The sequence below is a fragment of the Dryobates pubescens genome, chromosome 4 (assembly GCF_014839835.1).
Source record: "Dryobates pubescens isolate bDryPub1 chromosome 4, bDryPub1.pri, whole genome shotgun sequence".
In the NCBI taxonomy this organism is placed as follows: Eukaryota; Metazoa; Chordata; class Aves; order Piciformes; family Picidae; genus Dryobates; species Dryobates pubescens.
In genome coordinates this window covers 1,952,162-1,974,658 of record NC_071615.1, presented here as the reverse complement: position 1 = coordinate 1,974,658, position 22,497 = coordinate 1,952,162, and the positions used below count along the sequence as shown (strand labels likewise).

Sequence of the window (22,497 nt, the reverse complement as noted above, 5' to 3'; positions counted from 1 at the left end):
ACAAGAGGTTGGGCAAGTCATCAGATGATGAAGACTGCTGGAAACACCGCTGGGTTTGCTCTCCTGGTCTGCATGTCCTGTCCTTGTGGGTGAAAGCAGGAGAGCACTGAATAGGGAGCAACAGGAACAGGCTGAGTTGGCCAGGGGAGCACTGACCCAGATCCTGCAGCAGCTTCACTCTTGCCCCAGGACCGAAACCACTGCCCAGATCTGCTCTTCCACCACTGGAGGGAAATATCTCTCCACCACAGCCAGCTCTGCAGAGCTCTCCATTGAGGAGTGGAAACAGTTCAGTGCACCCCAGAATAAAGAAAGCCAAATGAATGACCCCTCCCCCCCCTTAAAACCCTTCTTCAGCTTGGAGGTGTAAACCCAGCCCTGGAAATGGCAGAGCTGGTTTGATCAGCAGGTTCCAGAGTCAGAGGCTGAGATCCTTGGAAGGGGGGAAAGGTACTTGGGAGGCTACGTAGAGGGTCCCAGTAAGGACCAGACTCTGCATTGATGCTGTTCCCTTTCAGAGACACCATGCTAGGGTTTTATGAGCAACTCTCCTATGAGCCTTACCTACATACTAAACACCCTACCTGTCTGTACAGCACATTGTTAGCTACTACACCTGCCAAAGATGCAGCTGGAATCTACATGTGACAATTAAAAAAACAACCCCAAACAACTCCCTCCCCCCCTCCCCCAGGAGATATTTAAATAGAAACCATTTCATTTCTTACATCTCAGCACATGACAGGTGAACAGAAGAGGTTAAAAAAAACACACTGGAAAGGAACAACAACAAAAAAATATATACTGACCCCCCCCAATAAATATTTGAACCTAGAGAGGGGTATGATTAGACTTTACAAAGGACCCCCATAATAATTTAGTGTCATTGAGTGTCAAGCTGTGATTCCTACTACGCCTAGAAAGCAGCTGGGATGTTATTCTCTGGTGGGAGGTGGAGCAGGCTGCAGCTCCAGCCCTCTGCTCGCAAGCGTCGGAGCCACCCAAGGCCTCTGCCCCACTTGCACAGAGGAAGCACTTCAGAGTGGAAGTGAAGGGAGAAGAAATCAAAAGGTTGGTCCTCGAAGCGAAAAAGCCCTTCCCTTTCCCTCCAACAGCCTTTCTGCAGCCCACAAGAGGATGGGGAAGAGGAGAGATCCTGATACAGGACATTAGGGAAGCTCTGGCGCAGCTCTGACTTTTGTTACAGAAGGTTTGGGCTAAACCACCCTGCTCTGCCCCCTGCTCTGTCCCCTCCGGTGCTGCCAGCCCCCAAGGGCCAGGTCTGGTGGATTCAGGCTCCAAACTGAACTCGTGGCAGGGCTGTGCTTTAACCAGACCCATCAAGGACCCCACCACAAGGATGTTTAGCCCCAGGCTGAGCACACACCACCCAAGGCAGGCATCTCCTGAGTGCTGCCCTACATCCAGACAAGACACCTGCCACCCCCTGCAAACAGTGCCCTGGAATTGCAGCAGAGAACGTGGGATGTCAGTGGGGACTGTGGGGTGCCTGAGGTCGCAAGCACAGAGAAGAGGGTGCCTTGAGTTGAGCCAACACAAGCTCCTCTCAGCCCCAGCCATTTTGCTTCATCTCTTCTCCTCCCAGGCTGGAGGGAACAGTCACTGACAGCTCCATGAGATCTTCCAGAAAGGGACCTGACTCTCTCTACAGCAACAACTTGAAAGTCCCAGGGCAGGCTTAGCATGACAGAAAGAAGCAGCATTAACAGCACACCCCCCCCAGCCCCCTTTTTGCCTGGGGGTGGGGGAAGAAGGGCCAGCAATGGAGCTCTGCAATGGTGCTCTGCAGCGGGGCTCAATGACAGCCTGGTGCTACCCTTGCCACTCAGCATCGTTTGACAACGTCCCCGTGCCTGGGCAATGAGATTATCTCCTCTGGCTTGGCAGGCAAGCTGGATTAACATGCTTAGAATCACCTGATGTGGCCATTTACAGGGTCAATGTGTTCCAAGGATTTAGGAGAGAAAAGACACTCTTAAAACACCCACGGAGCCTTTTGCACTGACAGGGACACCAACAATTCACTCTGTGCTGGCAAGACTGCCCAGGCAACCACCAGACACTGTCTGAAATCAAATCAGCATCATGACAGAGGTTTTCTCAGGTTGCTGGGAGCTGGTGGCCACATCTGATGTGTTGCAACAAGGCAGGAGCCGGCAGCAGGGTGCCTGGAAGCCAGCACCTGGGCACTGGGGTCACCTTGTGTTAAGCAAGGAAGGCAGTGGGTGAGAGCAGCAGCACACACATGCAGCCAAGGCAGACTGTGCTGGCACTTGCCATTAACCACAGAGAAGATGAAATGGAGAGAAACCCTCTGCAGACCCACATGGAAGGGCTTCAGATGGAGAGAGGGTCAGCAAGTGGGGAGAAGAGGCAGCTCAATCTGTCCTAAGCTATCTCCAGCCTTACAGTAATTCTCCCCAGCCACCTGCAAGCCATGCAGTGAGCTATGGAGCAGTGAGGAGCTGCCAAGGCAGTGCTGGAGGGTGGCAGAGCAGCATGGCTGGGCCCAGCTACTTATGGAAGGATCCCAGAAGAAGATGCAGGCAGAGCAGGACAAAGGAGAGGACGTGCAGGGACAGCACAGAGCAAGATCTGACCCGGGACAGCCTGGAAATCCTGCACCAACCAACACTTCCCTCCGAAGATGAACGTGATCCCTCCTCTCAGTGAGCACCACTGCTGCCATTGGGCCACTTGGTAAAAGGTTTTATGTGTTGCAGCCTACCAAAGTGTGGTGCACCCCAGAGAGCTGAATAACTATGCTGAGATAAAAGCTTTGATCACCTTCCCATCAGCAGTTTATAGCACAGCTCCTTGGACTAGAACAGCTTCTGAGAGAGCTCAATACACACCAGCACCCCGGGAAGCTCAGGCATGCCAAGTCAGAACCAAGTGGCTGGCTGCCCAAGACAACAAGCACCCTGAAGAAGGGGGGCTGGAGTTCTGCTGCCTGCCTGATCATCTGATCAGTGCCTCTCTGTCAGGAGATTCTCCCTGCCATGCAGTGTTCAGCTCTCTTTTCGATCCTGCCACCTTGCACCACTGGCTTCCTACCAAGGAACACGCTGGGGGCTGCAGTGGTGGCTGGAGCTGCCTGCTCCAGCTCTGCTCCTCAGCCCAGCCAGGCAGGCACACATGCTGGAATCCCTTCTGGCAGCTCCAGGAAGAGCAGCACTCTCAGCCATGCCTCTGGCAAGCCAGAGAATATGCTTGTTGGAACAGGCAGGAGGAGACTGCAGACCCAGAGGACCTGGGAGTTACTAAAGGGGCAGGGGTATCAGAGGACACTCTAAAGATGACAAATAGCACAGCCACAATCATCCAACACTTTCAGGCCCAAACCTAGAAGGAAAGGAGGAGTTTCACCTCCAGCACAGGCAGGCAGGGCTAATCCCTCCACGGTAGCCATCCCCCTCAGCATCTCATCCAAGCCTCTGTGAGGTTTGCCTCTTTTTTTCCTCACACCTACCACCAAGAGCCAGCACATCTATCCTACCAGGCATGGCAGAGGGAATCCAGGAATCTCAGTTCACACCCAGTCCACGAGCAAGTCCCATCCATCTGCAGGGATGGTTCTGACACCGAGCCCAGGCAAACGCAGAGCTCTGCAGTCACTGAAGAAGGAATCCGAGGTAAGGGGAAAAAACCCAACTCAGCTATTTTAAAAGGCAACCACTCTAGAAAAAAAGTCCTGATGTGTGAATGCTCTCCCAAAGAGCAGAATGCTTCATGCACTTAACGTTACAGCATCCATTTAGCTCCATGTTCCACATTCTCCTCAACTGCCAGAGCTACTGGACACAGCCCACAGGCTGCTTGAAATCAGAGCAAGCCCAGATAAAACACAAGGAAAAAAAATACCCTGTGAGCCTTGGAACATGAAGGGGGGGAGGGGGGGGAGCGACCACCATATGGTACTGGGAGATGTGTGAGTGGGAGAGTAAAGGATTTTAACTTGTGAAGCACATGTTGAAAGGGGAACAGTTGCTCCTTGCTGTCGAATCCGACACGAAAGCCAACACATTACCATCTCATCTAAAAATAAAGCCCCGCTCCTCCCGAACATTCCAGCTCAGTCAATTACATGCTGATCGACAGAGCACTCGACTTGGCAGGACCTGCCTACAGAAGAGGATGATCCCTACAGAAATTGAAGGGCAAGGCTGCTCTCCCTCTCCCTCTCTCTCTCTCTCTCCCCTCTGGGCTTTTGTTTCAAGGCGGTGTGACGTACTCATGCATTCGAAAGGGTTTTTTCAGCGTCGAGAGCCGGTTTTGTGCAGCTGGGATAGGAAGGAGGGGATTAAGCGAGGGCTGGAGAATCGTGATCTGGCAGGAACAGTGTCGGACTGAAACGGAAAGAGTCAGAGCTTGTGGGAGTAGTGGATCGTTTGGGGAAGGCTCGGGGCGGGGAGGGGGGAAGGAGAAGCCATCTATGAAACTGGGGGAGGTGGGGAGGAAGGGCGAGGGGGGGTGTTCGTTGTTAGCCAAGGAGTGTGGGAGGACAGCGTGGCCGTACAGCCGGCAGAGCGGCGGCTGGGAGCGATCTTCACAGTGCAAAGAGGGCGTCCTCCGAGCGCTCCTGCTTTTTCCTGCCGGAAGGGTTTGTTGGAGGGGTTGGAGCTTCCAGGGGAGGGGATGGAAGGTTGGGAACCATCTCCGCCGCTTTGGCTCGCTCTTCTAAAAATTTGTCAAACTCTGCAATGCAAAACAAACAAACACACACGAGACAAATACAAACAAAGCAAACACAAACCCAACACACACACAAACAGACAAAACAAAAACACAAGAGAGAGAGAGGTGAGAACAGGGGACACAGGTTAGCAGGGTCTGAAGCAGCAGGGTCTGAAGCAGCAGCGTCTGCCCGGGCTGTGTTTGCAGGCACACGTTTGTCCAGCCTGACTTCCTCAGGAAGGGTATGGACGTCCTTCCAGACACCCCAGCCCAGGCAGCAGAGGGAATCAATCCCATGCTATGCCATCAGCTGCCACAGAAGCAAGGAAACTCATTCCCGAGGGCTGAACAGCTCGGGGATGCATCCCTGCTGGCACAAACACAGTGCAGAGCCAAGGAAGATGGCAGGAAAGCACTTGCAGCCAGCAGAGCTTCCTCACACCACAGACACGAACTCATTGCAATGCTCTCCTCCTGCCTTTCTGTGTGCAGAAGCATTTGCTGGGGAACATCAGGCTGGGAGAACTCAGCATCTCAGCAGGGATCAAAGCAGATCACTCAGTCTGTGCACTGAGAACATCTCATAGCCATAGGCATCTCTGCTTACCTTCACTGGTCACTCCTTCTTCCAGTTCATCTCCTTTCTGCAAGGGGAAGGAAAAGGCAATGTGAGCACCCAGGCAGGCACTGCTTCACCCTCACCAGCAGCCTCTGCACACGTTTAATGCAACTGGACAGCTTCCACCACTTGTTTCCACATGCTAACTATGTGAGCAGGGTGACCTGGGGAAATGGCACAGCTCCTGTGTCAGGAGGCTGATGGTGACTGACATTTCTCTGTGCTGCAGAGCAGGAGGATGAGCACTAGAGCTGCCTCTGAAGCTTGCTGGTGGGTAGCTAGGCTTTCCTGGTTGGATCTGAGTGGTAGTCCAGCGCTGTTTCCACACCAGACAGCAGCAGGCCCAGTCAAAACCTGAGCTGTGTGAGCCACACCAACACTGTGCAAGAGGCCACCTTGCCTGTCACACACAGTCCTTCAAATGAGGCCAGGACTGCTGTTTGCATTGTGCCTTCAAATAAAATGCACTTCTGGCTGACAGAAGGACACATGCTGCAAAATAGGTCTGGGGCCAATGTGCCTCCTGTGGGAATTCATTGGAACACAGCAGCTTTCCTGGTGTCCATGCTGTACAAAACCAGGGTGGGCTGCAGGAGGGACAGAGATGGGCAGTTAGTGCCTGCCTGTAAGATGCAAGGGCTGGCATGCTGGGGTGTCAGTGTGTTTTCTACCAGCTGTGTAGAACACTTCCAGCAGTGCTTTAATAAGGAAATTAAAATGAAATTAGAAGTCCAAGGTTATGGCATCCTATCAGGATGTCTGGACTGGTGTTCCCTTCCAGCTGAAACCTGGACATGAGGGGTGAAAATTCTACTTGAAAACCTCGTGCTGAACCTGCTTTGGAAAAGAAAAGTGTTTGTCCACACCATGGCTCAACTACCATGAGAGCAGGAATGTAATGACTGGCCTCACAAAGGTTTGTAGTGCCTGACTGCTAAAACTCTGGAGCATCTACCAGCTTTCTGCTGCACAGAGGTTTCCTAAGGTGCACACAGCAGCCTCTTTGACACAGCAGAGGTACTGCTTGTCCACTGGACCCCAGAAAGTGTCAGGAAATAAATAATGATGAGCTGATCTAATCTGTAACTTCCTCAGCCAGGAAGCAGAGAACTGAAGTGAACCATTAACAAAACCAAACCCCAAACAAAACAAACAAACAAAAAACCCAAGCAAGGGGAGGGGGAACCCAGAAAAAAGCTCCCCACCAAAATCCAGTTCAGACTTTCTCAGAGGGCAGCTCTATGCTGCACTCACACACAGCTAGGATGGGGACCCAGGCAGCCAGGAGGAGAGAAGCTGTTATTGTCATGGTCACAACAAGTGCGGTCCTCAGGCTTGTTCAGGCATTTACACAGAGCTCTGCTCTGCTCTTTTGGAGCAAAACTAGGGGCATGACAGATAGACAGAGCTACCTTGCTATCTCTCCATGAGATCTTCTCCCCTGCTAAATGAATTTAAATGGCAAAGACAAAAGTTTATTGTTTAAGCAGAGTGGACATGCAGCATTTGCTGTATTTCTTTAACAAAATGAGGCCAGTTTGGAATTCAATTTGAAAATGACTGTCTGCACTGAGGCCTGGAAAAGCTACCTGCAAGGCAGTGACATTTCAGAGACAGCCAATCAGTCTGCCAACCTCCAACACCCAAAGCCAGTATGTGTTGAAGTACTTCAGGCAGCTTTGGAGAGCAGGAGCTTTTTCCTCCTTGGTGCAGTCAGCTCTGGTGCTGGAGCAGAGGGCTGACGTGCTGGAGCGTGCCCGCAGCGCTGCTGCCAGAGCCCCACAGCTCCCAGGCTAGGAGCTGAGCAAGCAGCAGCAAGGGGCTGGGGAGACCTCAAGGAGTAACCTAGGGACAATATCTGGAGTTGGAAGAATGGAAGGAGATGATCCTTAGGGATACAGTGACCACAAGGCACCAGTTTAGCTCAGCAAAACCACGTTTAAAAGACCAGTCTGAAACACAACCCAGCACCCCTCCCCAAAATGCACTTGGTTAATCTGAGTCAGATGCTTACATTAAAAACAAGAGCAGAATTAATGCCTGCTAGCTGTACCACTGCTTAACCCTAATGTGTACTGGTACAGCAAACCAAGCCCCAGAACAAAGGAAAAGCTGCTTCTAGTTCTGTCTCTTGTTTGTTTGTTTAATAATCGCTAGACAATAACCATTCAGGAGAAACTGAAAGTTATAAATGTTGAAGAGAGACTGCCATAAATTTTTATTATCACTGTTATGAAACATGTCAGAGTTGCTTGCCAATTTAACAAAGACATCTCTGTCTGAGAGAAGTCTGAGCCCCGATCCAGTATCTCTTAAAAGCGTGCCTCAGTGTAAGCATGTCAAAGCTCGTGCAGCCTTAAACATGTGCTTCAGGTCTGGTGGAGAACACAGGGAAACCTCAGCACATGTTTAAATGCTTTCCTGCATGGGGACCAGGAAGGCAGGGCTTCTGGAGCGCTGCTACTCTCTGATGTTAACGTGGAGAAGTGAAAATAAAACAACTCGGGGGAAAGAAATTGGATTGCTGAACACGACCCTGTCTCCTCCTGCTGAGATCTTCCCTTCAAAGGGAAATAAGCTGTGTGATTTGGAAGTGTCACTGCCTCCTGTTAGGAGAAGCATCAGCAACTCAGCAATGCATTGAAAGTTATCTGTACAAGAGTGAAAAATGAAAATATAAAGAGTCTCACCAAGTCGGTACTGAGCCACTCCTCAATGTCATCCATGACAGAGGACTGTGCAACAGGGATCTAGGGAGTGCAGCGAGAGAACAGCAAGGCAGGCAAAAACCAAAACACATCCACAATCATGGCCACAGAGCGATGGAAAACGCCAGAAATAAGATTCAAAACAGAACAAAACAAAACACAAAGATGTGAGATGTGCTGGGGGGGGAGGGAACCAAAAAAAAGGAGAGAGAGAAAAAAAAAACAGGCAAAAAGGAAAAAAAAAAGGCAACAAAATATAACTGGCATTTCAAATAAGGAAACACTTGGAAAGGAAATCATGAACAACAAGGCCAAAAAAACCGAGAAGACCAAGAGAAAGCTTCTGGGGAATGAGGTGACTTGATGCCAGGGAAACTTCCCGACCACACATTAAAACCATCCAGCTGGAACCGATGATTCTAATCTGGGTCGTGAAAAGCTTTTAAGGGTAGAATACTGGATATCAGCTAGGGTTTGAAATGTTCAATTTAACACCTTTGTCCTTTTTTGTGTTTTGTTGGGTTGGGGTGTTTTTGCCAGAGGGGCTCAGCCCCGGTGCTGGGTTAGCAGAGAGAGGCACTTCGGGCAGCGCGCCTAGGAAAACAGTTTGGTTCCCTCCGCAGGTGGAGGCGGTCAGAGCCCAGAGCACACAGTCGTGTTTCCTTCCCCATCCTCCTCCCACCACACCGCTGAGCCTTGGCAAGCCTCAGCACACCAGTTTAAAGCAAAACAGTCCCAGTTCCCTGTCCCCATTCCTCTTCCAAAGGTGACTCTCTCGCAGCAGAGGCGGCAAAGCTCGACGTGTGCCAGTGTGGCGTCTCAGAGGTGCGGGTGAGGAGGAGGATGGGGCAGCAGCTCCTGGCGTAGGCAGAGGAGAGCATGGTATGCATTCCTCTTGACTCCTGCTCCACCAAGGCTCACTGGAGCTAGCCCATCAGGCCTCCCTGGTTTAACAAACAGGCATGGAAGTTCTGCCTGCCCTCCTCACGTTATGCTGTGCGGCTGCGACAGGCAGCGCCGAGCAGCGGAGTGCAGCGATTGCACTGCAGGCAGCTGGGTCAGCCAGGGGAAATTGCTGCCTGTGAGGGGTAGGGTTTCCTGACTGAACTGCACTGCTGAAACCTGACTGAGGGCTGCAGAAGTAAACAGGAAAGCACCACAATAGATCTTGTGAGGGCAACCTGCAGAACCCTTGGAAAACTACATCAGGCACGCAGGTTCCAGGCCAAAGCACGGCAGCCAAGCGGCAGGGCGGGCAGGCAAGAGACCTCGGGGTGCTGGAGAGGCTCTCCTAGGATGAAAAGGTGTCAGGGGTTGTTCACAGCTTTGCCTGAACCTCTTCAGAAGAGGAAGAAGAGCTGAAAGAGGCTCTGCAGATGAATTTGCTGGGACATCACAGAATGGTTTGGGTTGGAAGGGAACTTAAAGATCTTCTCGTTCTAACCCCCCTGCTATAGGCAGGGACACCTTCCGCTAGCCCAGGTTGCCCAAGGCCTCATCCAACCCGACCTTGAACACCTCCAGGGAGAGGGCATCCACAACCTCCCTGGGCAACCTGTTCCAGTGTCTCACCACCCTCACTGGAAAGGATTTCTTCCTAATCTCCAATCTAAATCTCCCCTCCTTCAGCTTCAATCTATTCCCCCTTGGTCCTATGACTGCAAGCCCTTGTAAAAAGTCCCTCCTCAGTTTTCTTGTAGCCCTCTTCCGGTACTGGAAGGCTGCTCTAAGGTTGCCCTGGAGCCTTTTCTTCTCCAGGATGTAATTTTCTCAGGGTATTCTAGCAGAGACAGACAGACACTGAATGACAGGAGCAGCAGCACAGGCTGGTGCTGTTTAGCAGAGCTCCTCACCAGCCTTTTTCTTCTAATCAGTTGGCCCTTTGCAGTGATGAGGTCAATTAAACCCTTGCTTGAGGTGAGGTCTGATAAATTGGGTTAGTTGTGTCAAAGGGCTGGAAATCCAGAGTTCATCCAAAGCATCTCACACCAAGAGAGGCACCAGGAAAATGGCTCAGCTCCAGTTCTGCAGGTTGCTGGGCAAAGTACATGTGACAGATCCAAGAGGGGTCAGAGGTGCAAGTTGTCATTTTGCTTGCAGCTACTCCATGAAGATCCCATGCAGCAAATAGTTTCTTGCTGTTTCCTTTGGGATGAGGCAGATCCAGGGTAACTTCCCCTTTTACATTTGCAATGGAGAACTGGATCACACAGGTACAACTCCAAGGCAGTGTGCTGAAGCTGCTGTGAGCTGACCCAGACAGCCATTAAGGAGATGAGGGCTCTGTAGACATCTTCCAACACTGCTCCTTCCAAAGAACAAGTTGCATCTTGTAGAACTGGCTTGTTAGTTTAACAGCTTTGGAAAATGCTGGCTTCAGAGATGGAAGGCAATGAATTTATTCAGCCTACAGCAACCTAAAGGCCGCAGCAGACGTTTCACCTGTGTCTCTCTCCTGGATTGCTTGACCCTGCACACCATAAGCAATGCTTTGGAAGGTGTAGCCTTCAGAGCTGTTGGCTAGTTTGCAGCTCAGAAAGGTATTTAAGCTTCTTTAAGGATAAGAAAGTATGTATGGAGAGGGGGAGGAGGAAGATAGCAGGCTTCTGTTTTGAAAAGCATGGTGGTACTCTGGCCTCTGTGTTAGGAGGAACAGCAGTTCAGACGCTGGTTTCAGATACCGGTTATCCAGAAAACACAACAGATGAGTGAGCAAGGAATGGGTTCCTGAGAACTGCAGGACTTTGGGGCTTGCAGTACTGAGTCTGTGCTGCTGCCTTGTGCAAGATGTAGAAAAGAAGAATAGCAATTCTGCTTTCAGACGGGTCTGCTGCACATGACAAACACCAACCCCAGAAGTGCAAAACACTTCTCACAGGTCAGACACAAGAAGCAGAGAGAACTGGAAGATAAACACTCCAGCATGTCAGCCCTTTTTCTGCTCAGCACTGACTTTTTAAAGAGCACACTCACAGAAGAGCCAAGGCTTTGCATCTGTCGCTCCTTCCCTACCCAAACTGCCAATTCACTGTCCTCAGACTCTGAGCCCTGGTTTCCCCACAAAACTTGGGTTAACTGTGTCAGGTTTAATTTGAGAATAAAGAGGAGGGTGGGGGGGGAGCTCTCAAGAGTAACTGGAAGTTTTCAGGTATTTTAACTACCTCATTGCACCACTTCTCTGTCATCTGAAATGGACCACACAGTACAAGTTCATCTTTTGCCAGTCAGTTGTGCATTTGGCAAAGTCTCCTCCTTCCAGAAACCCTAAAGTGAGGAATGTGGAGGGGAGTTTTGCTCAAAAAAAGCCCCCTCCTAATCCCCCTGAAACACAGCAGAAGCAATGTGAAAATAAATTGGCTAGTTTACACATTAAAAAAGACAACAGTTGCTGGGAACAAACAGCAGTGGCAGCCACAGACTACATGGAAATGGCTCCAGAATGGGATCCTGTCTTGTTAATACTTTGATTATGCAAACATCCACGGTCTAGTGGAGCTCTCAGTCTTGGCAAGACAGCTCCCCAGATAGTCAGTCTTGGCTGCAAGAGCTGTTTTTATAACGATATTGTGATTTCTTTGATAAAAGCCTACACTCAAAGTAAAGGGAAATGAAGCCACAAAGTATTTTGGGGTCCTTTAAGTAACTGGCTTTAATTAAAAGTTGGCCTCATGGTTCAAAACTCCTGGTTTTTAAAAAATGTATTTAGCTTTTGGAAAAAATCCTACAAATGGAGATCATCTCAACAGTCCTGAAAGGGAACTGGAAAAGGGAGGGCTGGGAGAACAAAAGCGAGCGTTCGATCCCGCGAATCCCACAGGAAGCTGGAATCCAAGTTCATACTTAACCAAGTCAGATGTGTTGGTGTTCTCAGCAGCAATCCAAAGGCAGAGAGTGTTGCCAATACAGTTCCTCAGAAGTCATAAAATCCAATATTCTACCCTTAAAATGACAGCTTAAGGTTATTATGATCACATTTGATTTCTATTAAAAATGATCCCACTGGAAAAGCAGCAGGTCTGGAATGACAACTCAGGTCTCTAGGTGAGCTCATTAATGTTCTTAAAATACTTAACAAGGTTCATGCTAATTGCTGCTAGACTACCCTCGTGTAGTAGCTGAGTTAATTCCACTTCTCTCTAGATGTTGAACAGAGCTGACACAAGTCCTTGGTTAGCTGCTACTCACTCCTGTTAGTTAGCAATAGCAAAGAGAGGGCTGCTGTTCCTATGATAGCAGAAGGAGAGCACTGACATGCACACTAGCAGCCTACTCCAGCTTCCTACTACAGTCTTACCAGCTATTTTAAGCTGTTGTGATCTTGAAATAGCTGCCTGGCCTCAATATTAGAACACTTTTGGCTTTACACATAAGGATTGAATTAGCTACTTGATCACTTGTAGCTGTGTTTACACATCACGTAGAGGGGAAAGGCAAGAGCTCGGGTGCAGCACGTTCCCCGACACAGCCCGTTGTGCCTGTACAACAACCAGCTGATCTGGATCTGGTAGGCATGTCCAGACAGCCAGAGCCTTCCTTCTCATGGGGTATCACACTGTCCTCGTAGAGCGCTCCGTAAAATGTTGTGGCTGGACAGGTATTGAAACCCAGGCGGTCTTCAGCAGCAAGGAACATGCCTGCTTGCCTTCAGAAGGGAGAGGAGTCCAACCACACAGATGAAATGAGATTTTCACACGTTCTCTTCCACAATTCAAGCCCTTCAGTCTCCATGAAGGTGATGCATTTCAACAGTCTCATGTTACCCAAGTCATTTCCACATCTTAGATCCTATCTGTCTGTTGAAGGCACACGTACCGGCATCCCGCTGCACTGCTAATTAACAACATCTCAGCAAAGCTTTCATTTGATCTTTATTCACATATCTTTACTACAGGGAGGAATCTCCTCCCTGGCCAGGCATGCTGCTGGTGGTCAAGAAGCAATGCTGAAAGCTGTTCCTATCACCTTCTGTGAATCCTGGTTCAGTTTCCTTCCTCCCATGTTGCTGTCCCAAATAGCGTCTGACCTGACGTGGTGGCTCAAGCGCCAGCTGCTTCTCTCTTTCACAACAAACATCCATGTGGTATGTGAGAGGGGTGCCAGATGAATACATTCATGCAAATCTGTCCAAACTCCTGAGAAGGGAACTGGAATTACTTGCCCTAAACTGTGGTGGCCTTATGCTAAGGTCTGTGTCTGAGGGCAGCTGATGCAGAACCTCGAGTGAGACCTGCACAACCTAACTGCACAACCCCCCAGACCTCACCCTTCCAACAGATCCAGTACTGGAGCACCTCCCTAAGTCACAACTGAACCAGGAACACTCTCTGCAGGTATCATGTTGGCTGTGTTGGTTTTGCAGGCATAGCTGGAGTGGATAAAGGTGTGGTTTGTGTCTCCATGGTCCTGGCACCACCTTCCCAGCAGCTGTGGGTTAAACTGAAACAGAAACAATGCTGCCAAATTTCACAGGAAAGGCACAGAGAGCCCTCAAGGAGCCTCTTTGCTGCAAAGCTGTGTAGGTGGACTGGGATGCACAGAAATGGAGTGGGGAGAACTCAGCCCCAAGTTTAAATGTGTCACAGTTGGGAAAGAACAACATCAGGACACGAGGGATGTGGGGACCACGCTGGCAGGGGGAGAAGACCCCCTCCAGGGGTCTCAGTGTTGCCCAGGCACAGGAAACGGCAACGTCAGCTCACCCCTCTTTCCTCCTCATCTCAACAGGACAAAAAGCTACCAAAGCAAGTGCACATCAAGTTCACACCTGGGATGCCAGTTACTCCACTGGTATTGCAAAGGCTACAAAGTCATATTAATAAATCTGGTTAAGAACTACAGCCAGTTAGGAGAGAAACTGAGTTAATGATTAGTTTGGTTTTACTGGAGGTGTTTCTCTCTCGTATTTAGCACACAAACAAGGCGAGAGGCTTGTCAGAGCAGCGACTGGCTGGACAGTCAGACCCCCCCTTTCCCTCCCCAAATCCATATGCCTCCATGAATGCTGCAGTATCCTTTTTCCAGACTGAATAACCACAAGCCAAGGAAGGAATATTGTGTTTGTTTTTTTAATAAAGCAGTGGTGTGAGTGGTGTGAACAGCAGGGGGGCCGATTTCATGCTTCCCTGCTCTTGTAAACAGTGGAAAGGCAAAGAAGAGGAACTAACTCAATCACTGGATTATCCATTATGGATGAACATCTAACAGTGGCAGAGAACATCTCTGGCTGCCACAGAGCCACCAAACAGCGAGAGCCTCTGTCAACCACAGTCAGCTGTATCAGAGCAAAGCAAGCGCTGCTCACTTGACAGCTTTTCACTCTCATGTGGGGCTCTGACAAGCACTGGAGTGAAACTCTGGCTCCCAAGGATAGCTACCTACAGCTGGGCTTACCCACGTGTGCCAGCAGGCATGGGACTGCTGTTGGGTGCTTGCATGGGCAGGCAGATGTGACAGTAAATATGCACAGGTCCCACCTCTGTGTGTGCAGCAGGCATGCAGACTGCTGACAAATTCACAAGCTGGCCCTCAGGAGTAATCTGGATTAGCCCTAAATCCAGAAGAACAAACACAAAGTGCTTCACAGAGCTGGTGCACTTTGACATTGCACACTCTGGGTTGTTTCTCTTTTTGGGGCAGCTTTGTCTGGGGCATTCAAGGCTCTCCCCCAGAGCCAGGCATTCCTGCTCCAGAGGCCTCCTGATGCCCAGCTCCACAGGCAGCACTGCAGGTGCACCCCAGGGGGTTCCAAAGGGAATTCTGAACTGCACCTTTCTGAATCCAGCTGCAGCCAGGACTGTCTCAGAAGGACTTTGTACTGTTAGGTCACATTACTGGGACTAACCTCAAACACTTTAAAGTGATGGATTATGTTGTCCAAAACTACAAAATTGGTCTTAGAACTTGGCTTTAAGGCAGGGCTGAGGCTATTTTTTACCTACCTCTGACTTCTGCACTTAAAGCAGGCTTTTGAACTTCTCTCTGCAAGCATGTTGATGAAGGACAACTTCAAACAAGGTCAAAATGTGCAGAGATTCAGTGATCTTCAGAAGCTTGATTTTATCAGAGCACTGGCTTCACTAGACATGGGAATTAAATCTTTAAAGCCAGAAATACCATTGTACCTTTTAGAGTCTGAATCCTAATGCCAGTGGGGTGGAAGATGTCAGTCTGGGCAGCAGTTCTCCCATTCCCTTCCTCTCACACACAACTATCCCAGCATTACTCAGTTCAATTAGGTTATGATCCTACAAGCTCAATCTGTTTATTCCAGACCATGAAGCAAAGCACTACCAAAAGAGACTGTTTTAGAGACAGGTAGAAAGTGTCCTCTTTATGAACAAGATCCATGAGACTTGTGTTTATCCCTCGAAAAGTGGATACTGCATAAACAAATCAAGACAGTATAAGGAACCAGCTGGATCCCCACCCCTCTTCTGAAGGTGATGTGGGATCCTACAAATGATTCAGTTGGTTACAGTTGGTTTGTGCTGTACAAACCAGCAATTGGTGCACATCTTTCCCTTGGCCCCAGGTAATCATGTAGGTGGGAGATCAACTCCTTGTACTGTCTGATTTCAGGTGGTTCAGTAGGGCAGGACAAGAGGTGAACGGAGGATGGTTATTGGAGGGAAAGGGACCGGGGTGGGCAGGAGGAATCGCTTCACTGGTGAAGTCCTCACCATTCCTTGTGTAATTAGCCACTTGTCTATGGGCTCCATGTCTGAGTTCCCACCTTTACCTCTCCTCTGTGTTGAGAACAGAAAGGTCCATAAAGAGAGAAGCCACAGCAACAACCCGTGATAAATAACAGCAGCAAATGGAAAACTTCACATACACATTCCACACACACTCAGAGCTTTGCTCTGCAGAGCTCTGTCCCTTGAGGGACAGACCTCACCCTGACCTCTGCACTTCCTACAGACAGTTCACAGAATTTGAGCACTTCCTCCATGCTGACATTAAAAATAATAATTATAATTAAGAAGAATCTCTGCCCAGTAGTGAGGCTGATGTTTGTCATCTTCTTAGAAGGAAAAAAAAAGTGTAGGTTACACAACCTGCCAAAATCAGTCACACACTACTGGAAACACTGTGGAGTTTCCCTTGTTGATGAGGCTGTGAGATGCAGCATGCCCTACTTACCTCATCCTCTCAGCAGGCAGGCTCTGCCCCAAACTCTAATAGCTCTAATGACAGCGTTGAGCAGGAGGGTAAATAATGGCAGTGTGCTGCAGTGTCCTGGCAGGCTTTCAAACTGCCCCTCTTGAAGGGCAGCAGAGGTTAAAAGGACCATGCTGATGCATCCAGCTCCTCTGAGCAGGTTGCAGGCTGCACAACACAGCAACACAAAGGCTCTCAAGATGGCTTCTTGTCCTTCAGCATCTCACCCCTGAGCCAGGACTTGGATGCAGAGTCCTCTCTAGCACTGGAGGGGTTTACTTGGGACTGGCAGAGCTCAATGGTTGCAGCCCGCTGGTCCTGCCAGAACTGGGCTAGCTCTGCAGAGACCTCCATCCAGATACCTCTCCTGTCTCCACTATCACAGATAAGGGAGAATCAGCTCTAAGCTTTTATGTCTCATTTCAGTACTTGGGGGGAAAAAAAAACCACCAAAAAACCAAAACAGGAAGGGGGGAAATGATTCCAGCTTCATCTACTCGCTGTGTAACACCAGAGGATTGTTTCTTGGACACCTCTCCTCCCGGCTGCGATCACGCAACAACTCTGTGGCAACAAAAGCAATTCCCAACATGGAAAGGCAATATTAAGAAAACAAGAGTATTTTTAGCTTGCCTTGTTTCCAGCTGCTAAATCACATTACAAGGCAGCTAATGCCACGTGATTGGGGCCATCTCTCCACAGACTCTTCTGAGAATGACTACATTAGAGATGTCGGATGTGCTGGATTCTAGCGCCGGACAACCGTGCTGGAACGAGATGTGTGTGAAGAATGTGCTGGGAAGCTTTTGGCTCCTCCCTAGAGCTGCTCTTAAATTAGCTCTCTACCCAACTGAACGTGTGTCTGTCGTTCACTGAGCGCTGCCAGGCCGCCTGCTGCGCCTGCTGGCTTTAAGGAGAGTTTAGTTTTTGTTTCCTTTAAGAAGAGACACCCACAAGCCTCACAGCCCCTGACAAAAAGTAGTGTTTCCCTTTACCCAAAGACTGGTACGAGGATGCTGAAGGGACTGGAGCACTGCCTGGTGAGGAGAGGCTGAGAGGCCTGGGCTGTTCAGTCTGGAGAAGACTGAGAGAAGATTTAATAAATGTCAATAAGTATCTGAGGGCTGGGGGTCAGGAGGGAGGGGACAGGCTCTGCTCAGCTGCCCCCTGGGATAGGACAAGGGGCAATGGATATAAACTCCAGCACAGGAGGTTCCACCTCAACATGAGGAGGAACTTCCTCACTGTGAGGGTCACAGAGCACTGGAACAGGCTGCCCAGAAAGGTTGTGAACTGTCCTTCTCTGGTTCAAGACCTGTCTGGATGTGTTCCTGTGTGACCTGTGCTGGATTCTATGGTCCTGCTCTGGCAGGGGGGTTGGACTCGATGATCTCCAGAGGTCCCTTCCAACCCCTAACATGCTGGGATCCTGTGACTGCATTTCAAAACAAGCTGTTCTGATTCATAGACTCAGAATGGTTCAGATTGGAAGGGACCTTGAAGATCACCTAGTTACAACCCCCCTGCCACTGGCACAGACACCCTCCACTAGAGCAGATTGCTCAAGATCTCATCTAACTTGGCCGTGATTAGCTCCAGGGAAGGATGATAAAACGATACAGTCTTCAGGACCTTTGAAAAGAGGCTGAAAGTCTCTATGACATCTCAGAGCCCAAAGTTCCACAGCCCATAAAGCATTTGCCCAAAAAAACTTTGACCATCAGATTAGCTTCAAGACAGCCCTTTGAACTGACAGCACTTGGGGCAGAGCAGCAGCTCTGCTGGTGTGAATGACACATAGCAGTGGTGCCTCAAGCAGAGCTGGCTGAGAACAAAAGTGTTAATAAATAAGGACATGACCCTGTGGCCACAGGGGAACACAGCTCCCTTGACCAGTAGCTCAATGCAAACCCTTTGCATCTGGTTAGCCAGGAACAAAGAGCAGAATCTCAAATCCTTTCCCAGGTCCTGCCAGGAACACAGCTCAGTGATCCTGGGGGACTGGGCTATCACCACTGCATTCAGGAATTCCTCTCTTGCCACCCTTAAGATTCTTACTTCTCTTCCTGCCTCCCCCTTTTTCCTCAGTACTGCTGGCACGAGTTTTTGTGGGGTCAAGCTTGAAACTGGTCACAGGGCTAACCTGGGTTACAAATTCCCCTTTTTGCAGGAGGATAGGGACAGGAACAAGCAGGTAGCTTTGTGGGACAGGGGGATACTCCATATAAAATCACTGCTGAAGCCCCACTGCCACTGAACTATGGCCAAGGCAGGCAGGCAGCTGTGATCTGACCCCAGCTGGCTCTGAACACAAATTCTCCTTGGCTCAGAGCACAAGCTGCCAGGCATGCCAGCTGCCCCCAGCACTCCCATTTCAACTGATGAAAGAACCAGGGCGGGATCAGCCAAGGCATGGGGAGGCAATTCTCCATGGAGGGAGGGGTGTGCATGCTGCTCTCCCAAGCTACACTGGCTCTGCCATGCTCCCTAGTGGTCAGCAGACACCAAAATTAGATGAGAGAAAGGCTCTGAACTTGCTCTAAAAACTTGCACGTTGTGAAGTACAAAAGAGCAGGGCGGTTTTAAAAGGCAGGGACGGTAGAATGGGGTTGAGGGCCAATCTGACAGCTCCTTTCCCTTCTGCCTTCACCAGGGCATGTGCAAAGCTGGCCAAGCTCGCTCTCTCAAAGATGTTTCTAACAATCAGTTGCTGCAAGGTGTCAGTACATGGGCCTCTGCTCACACAAGACAGGAAGAGCCTGCCTGGGGACAGACAGGACAGAGACTGCATGCAAGGGCAGCTAAAGCAAGGCATGTGAAGCAGTAAAAGTCTGCACAATTCCTCTCCCTCAAACGTGCTCCTGTATCCATGCACTCAGAGCAAAGTCTGGTAGATTAAGACTGCACCAACTTTCATAAGCAAAACTGAATCAAACAAATGCACACCAGTGTTCACAAGACGCTTGCCACTTATTATTTTTAGCAGTGATTCCATCAAAGAGCTGGACCTTCCCACCCCCACCTCAGGCAAGCTGCAAAAGCACAGGAGAATTTACCCACAGTGATTTTGATGTCTTTTAGGCTGGTGTGCTAAGTAGCAGCTCTTTAGAGATCATTACTGAGCAAGTGCTCGCTTCCAGATATCAATTTCCAAATAGCCAGCACTAGCATGTTGCTGGAATACAGAATGAGACCTCAAAGCAGCTGCCTACAGCTTGGATTCCACACAGGGCTTCAGATAACAGAATGCAGAGCAGCGACCTACCCCTCCTGTGTTCTGTTTTCGGACATCCAGGGCAGATGCCAGTCCTTTGACAGCCTGCGGATCCTCGTACGTCACGCTGAAAGAGAGGAGCACACCACACAGCTAGGAAGGAAGTCCAGCAGTCACCCCACACAGAATGCAGCTGCTGCTCTGATTTACTCCCCTGGAAATCAGAAAGCACATTCTTTTGCTGAACAAGACTTAAGTGTACTGAATGTACTCCAGGAAGAGGAGTGTGCTCTGGGTAAAGACCATCCAGCGGTTTCAGAAGCACGTTGAAGCTAAAAAGCATAAGACTGGCATAATGAAAGGTAGACAAATAGGTCATGAGTGTGCCCAAGAGCTAGCAGGGGACTGTGAAAAGAGGCCTGATTGCAGATTATGTTTTGCAAAGCTTTGATGATGACATTTGGAAGCCTGACCTTGATGCGTGTGTGGAGGGGGAGGCAGAAGGAGACTTGAAGCCAGATGAACCATAACTAAGCAACTGCAGTGAAGCATACAAAGAAATGCACTATTCACAGAGCTTGGGTTTTAAAAAGCTTCTTAAATTGCTATGCAAAAGGGACATGTAGCAGTCAGGTGACAGAGGCAACAGCATAATTTCTCAGAGCACAGTGAGCCATGAGCTGAAGCAGACACCAACACCTGCCCACAAGGCAGCCCTTGGGAGGAGCCGTGGGTCTGAGCAGGAGGAGCACCTCCTCCTCCAGCACGCTGCCTTCTCCCAGGCTCTGAGCACAGCACCCAGAGGCTCTCACCTACACACTGTGGCAAGTCACATTCACATCTTCACTGCCTTGCTGCTGCTCCACTTACACAGCACACAATCCAAGGAAGGCACATCAATCCTCCCCTGTGAAATCACAGGCTGCTATGTGCTCCCTGTTCCATTAGCTCGCAGAAGGAGATGGAGGTGCACTGGGGGAAGACTAGTTTTGTGCTTCATTTAGCACAAGAGACAGAGGGACCTCCATTACATCTCTCTGCAATGCATCTTCTTTCTGACTATACATTAGGGCTCTCAGCCCAAAATCTCGGGGGGTAATGTACATCTCTACAGTAGAGCACATCCTCTCAGCACAGCTGAGGCAGGACCAACAGCTCTGCTGGTAACCACAAATAAAAAATCTGCTGCCTCGAGTTTATCAGAGCTGGTAAGATTTTGATAATCTGCTAAGGTCTGAGCTAAACCATTTAACAACCTCTCTCAGTTTGAGACAAGATAGTGATGATGTTCTAACTGCTGGCAGCTAATACATCCTGTAGAGGCTGAAGCCAGAAGGAGGCAAGAAACAGAATATGAAAGAAAAACACCTGAGTGTGTCTTTGACTGAATCTTGCTTGACAAGGATCAAAGGATTGCTTAATAAGTGCATAGATTTACTTTACATTAAAATAATTTGACCTGTTCAATGCCCTTGAAAGTGCCACATTAGCAGCTCTAGAGATGCAAGCCCTGTGCATATAAACAAATTAGGGATAGCACAGCAGCTGGGCAAGCTACACTGCCTTGACAGCCCATGAGTGTCTGACTGCTTGGCCAAAGGGAGACTTTAACTGGATAGTAATTCTCTTTCCAAGCCCCTGATGACAGTAATTCAGTCACCAAAGTGTATCCATGACCTTCAGGTGAAGGACTCTTGTGCTCCTGTAGCTCAAACACTGGCTGGGTGGATGGGGTGAGAAGCCTTTACAAGAGGAAGCATCTGCAGAACTAAAGGCAAGTTTAATTCCAAGTTTCCAGTGAGCTCATTAACTAACTCGATGATCTTTGAGGTCTCTTCCAACCTTGGTGATACTGAATACTGAATACTAAGACAGTCAAACAACATTACTCAGCCAGTCTGCTCTGCCCAGCAGCAGGAACTTCTCCACTTGCTCATATTAATAATGACCAACAGGATGGGGATTGGATGAAAAGCACACAAAAAAACATAGAGCAAAGCTACTTTTTCAGTCTGGAATGAAGTCAAGAAGTTTCAGATTTATGCCCCCAGAAGAGAGCAGTGCTGTGACTCAAACAGTGCTAAAGACAAAGCCCAACATACTTCTTTCGTTGCTCAGCCAAGGAGCTGCCTCTTGTCTGTGCAAACATGTCGAAGTCATCACGAGGGTTACAGTGCTGTAGAGAGCTGAGGGTGCCACTGACGCTGTTTGTACCCAAGTCTGCAAGCAGAGGAAAAGAAAATGAACCAATGAAGTAGCAAACCACATGCAAACACCATGGTCCTGACTGCCTGGGTTAGGGAGGATGGCACTAACGACACACAACAGCTACAGAATTGGAGATCATAAAAACAGCATCTAGTTCCCAGCTGCAGCACTGAGCACAGCTCTGTGCAGCAGGAGATGGAAGCTGCTAACCATGAATTTCTTAAGAGACAAATGTAGAGATTGTCTTGTTCCTCCTGCAAGCACCACACCACCAGCACTCCTCATCCAGACAGCAGTGTTTGGGAATGGCTGTGCACCTGCTGCCAGTCTCATCCTCAGGCACTTGCTACTATCTACAACTACATGGTCTCAGATGCTGGCCATGGATATTAGTCTTCTTCACAATGTTGTCTTGCAGCTATTGACTGTGAAACCAACAGTTTCATATCAAATTATATGATACTGGGGCACTGAAAGGGGTGAAGAATCTCTACTCAAATCAAGTGATCTTATCAAGCAATCTTTGGTTTGATTTAACCTAACACTCCTAATAATTTCATTAAGTCTTTCACCCAAACATTTTCTATTTGCAGAAGGGGAATCATGAACCTTCACCAGACTGATTTCACTGAGTTATACCTAAGGAGAAATAAAAGTAATAGTACAAGTTTGACCATCAATAAGAACCTAAATCCTCTCCTTCAGCTTCCTCTTTGGTTAATAAATCCCTCCCTTTGTGCCAGGCTGGTTCCCAACTATGGATGACTGCAGTGCAGGGAAAGCCCTCCCAGCCCTGTAAGTCACACCCCCAAACGTTCTGAAGGCTACAGGGCAACATTAATCAGGTAGTGGAGAGCAACAGAGAGCAGAAATTCCCTGGCCCACCCGAG

At 49.3% G+C, this 22,497-nt stretch overlaps 1 protein-coding gene across 4 annotated transcripts in view; it reads right to left on the bottom strand.

Annotated features, from left to right (window-relative positions):
- Positions 1–684: 684 nt before the first annotated feature.
- TOM1L2 (target of myb1 like 2 membrane trafficking protein) overlaps positions 685–22,497 on the bottom strand; it is a 68,877-nt gene continuing 47,064 nt past the window's right edge. Inside the window, exons 11-16 of one of the 4 annotated variants that reach the window (XM_054180280.1) lie at positions 21,502–21,619; positions 19,451–19,526; positions 15,705–15,770; positions 8,008–8,067; positions 5,306–5,342; positions 685–4,719 (exon numbers count right to left, since the gene is read on the bottom strand). In XM_054180280.1, coding sequence (XP_054036255.1) covers positions 4,571–4,719; positions 5,306–5,342; positions 8,008–8,067; positions 15,705–15,770; positions 19,451–19,526; positions 21,502–21,619 — 506 coding nt within the window. In that variant the 3' untranslated portion in view covers positions 685–4,570. The remainder of the gene's footprint in view (positions 4,720–5,305; positions 5,343–8,007; positions 8,068–15,704; positions 15,771–19,450; positions 19,527–21,501; positions 21,620–22,497) is intronic. The other 3 variants (XM_054180281.1, XM_009896714.2, XM_054180282.1) reach the window with 3 other exon arrangements.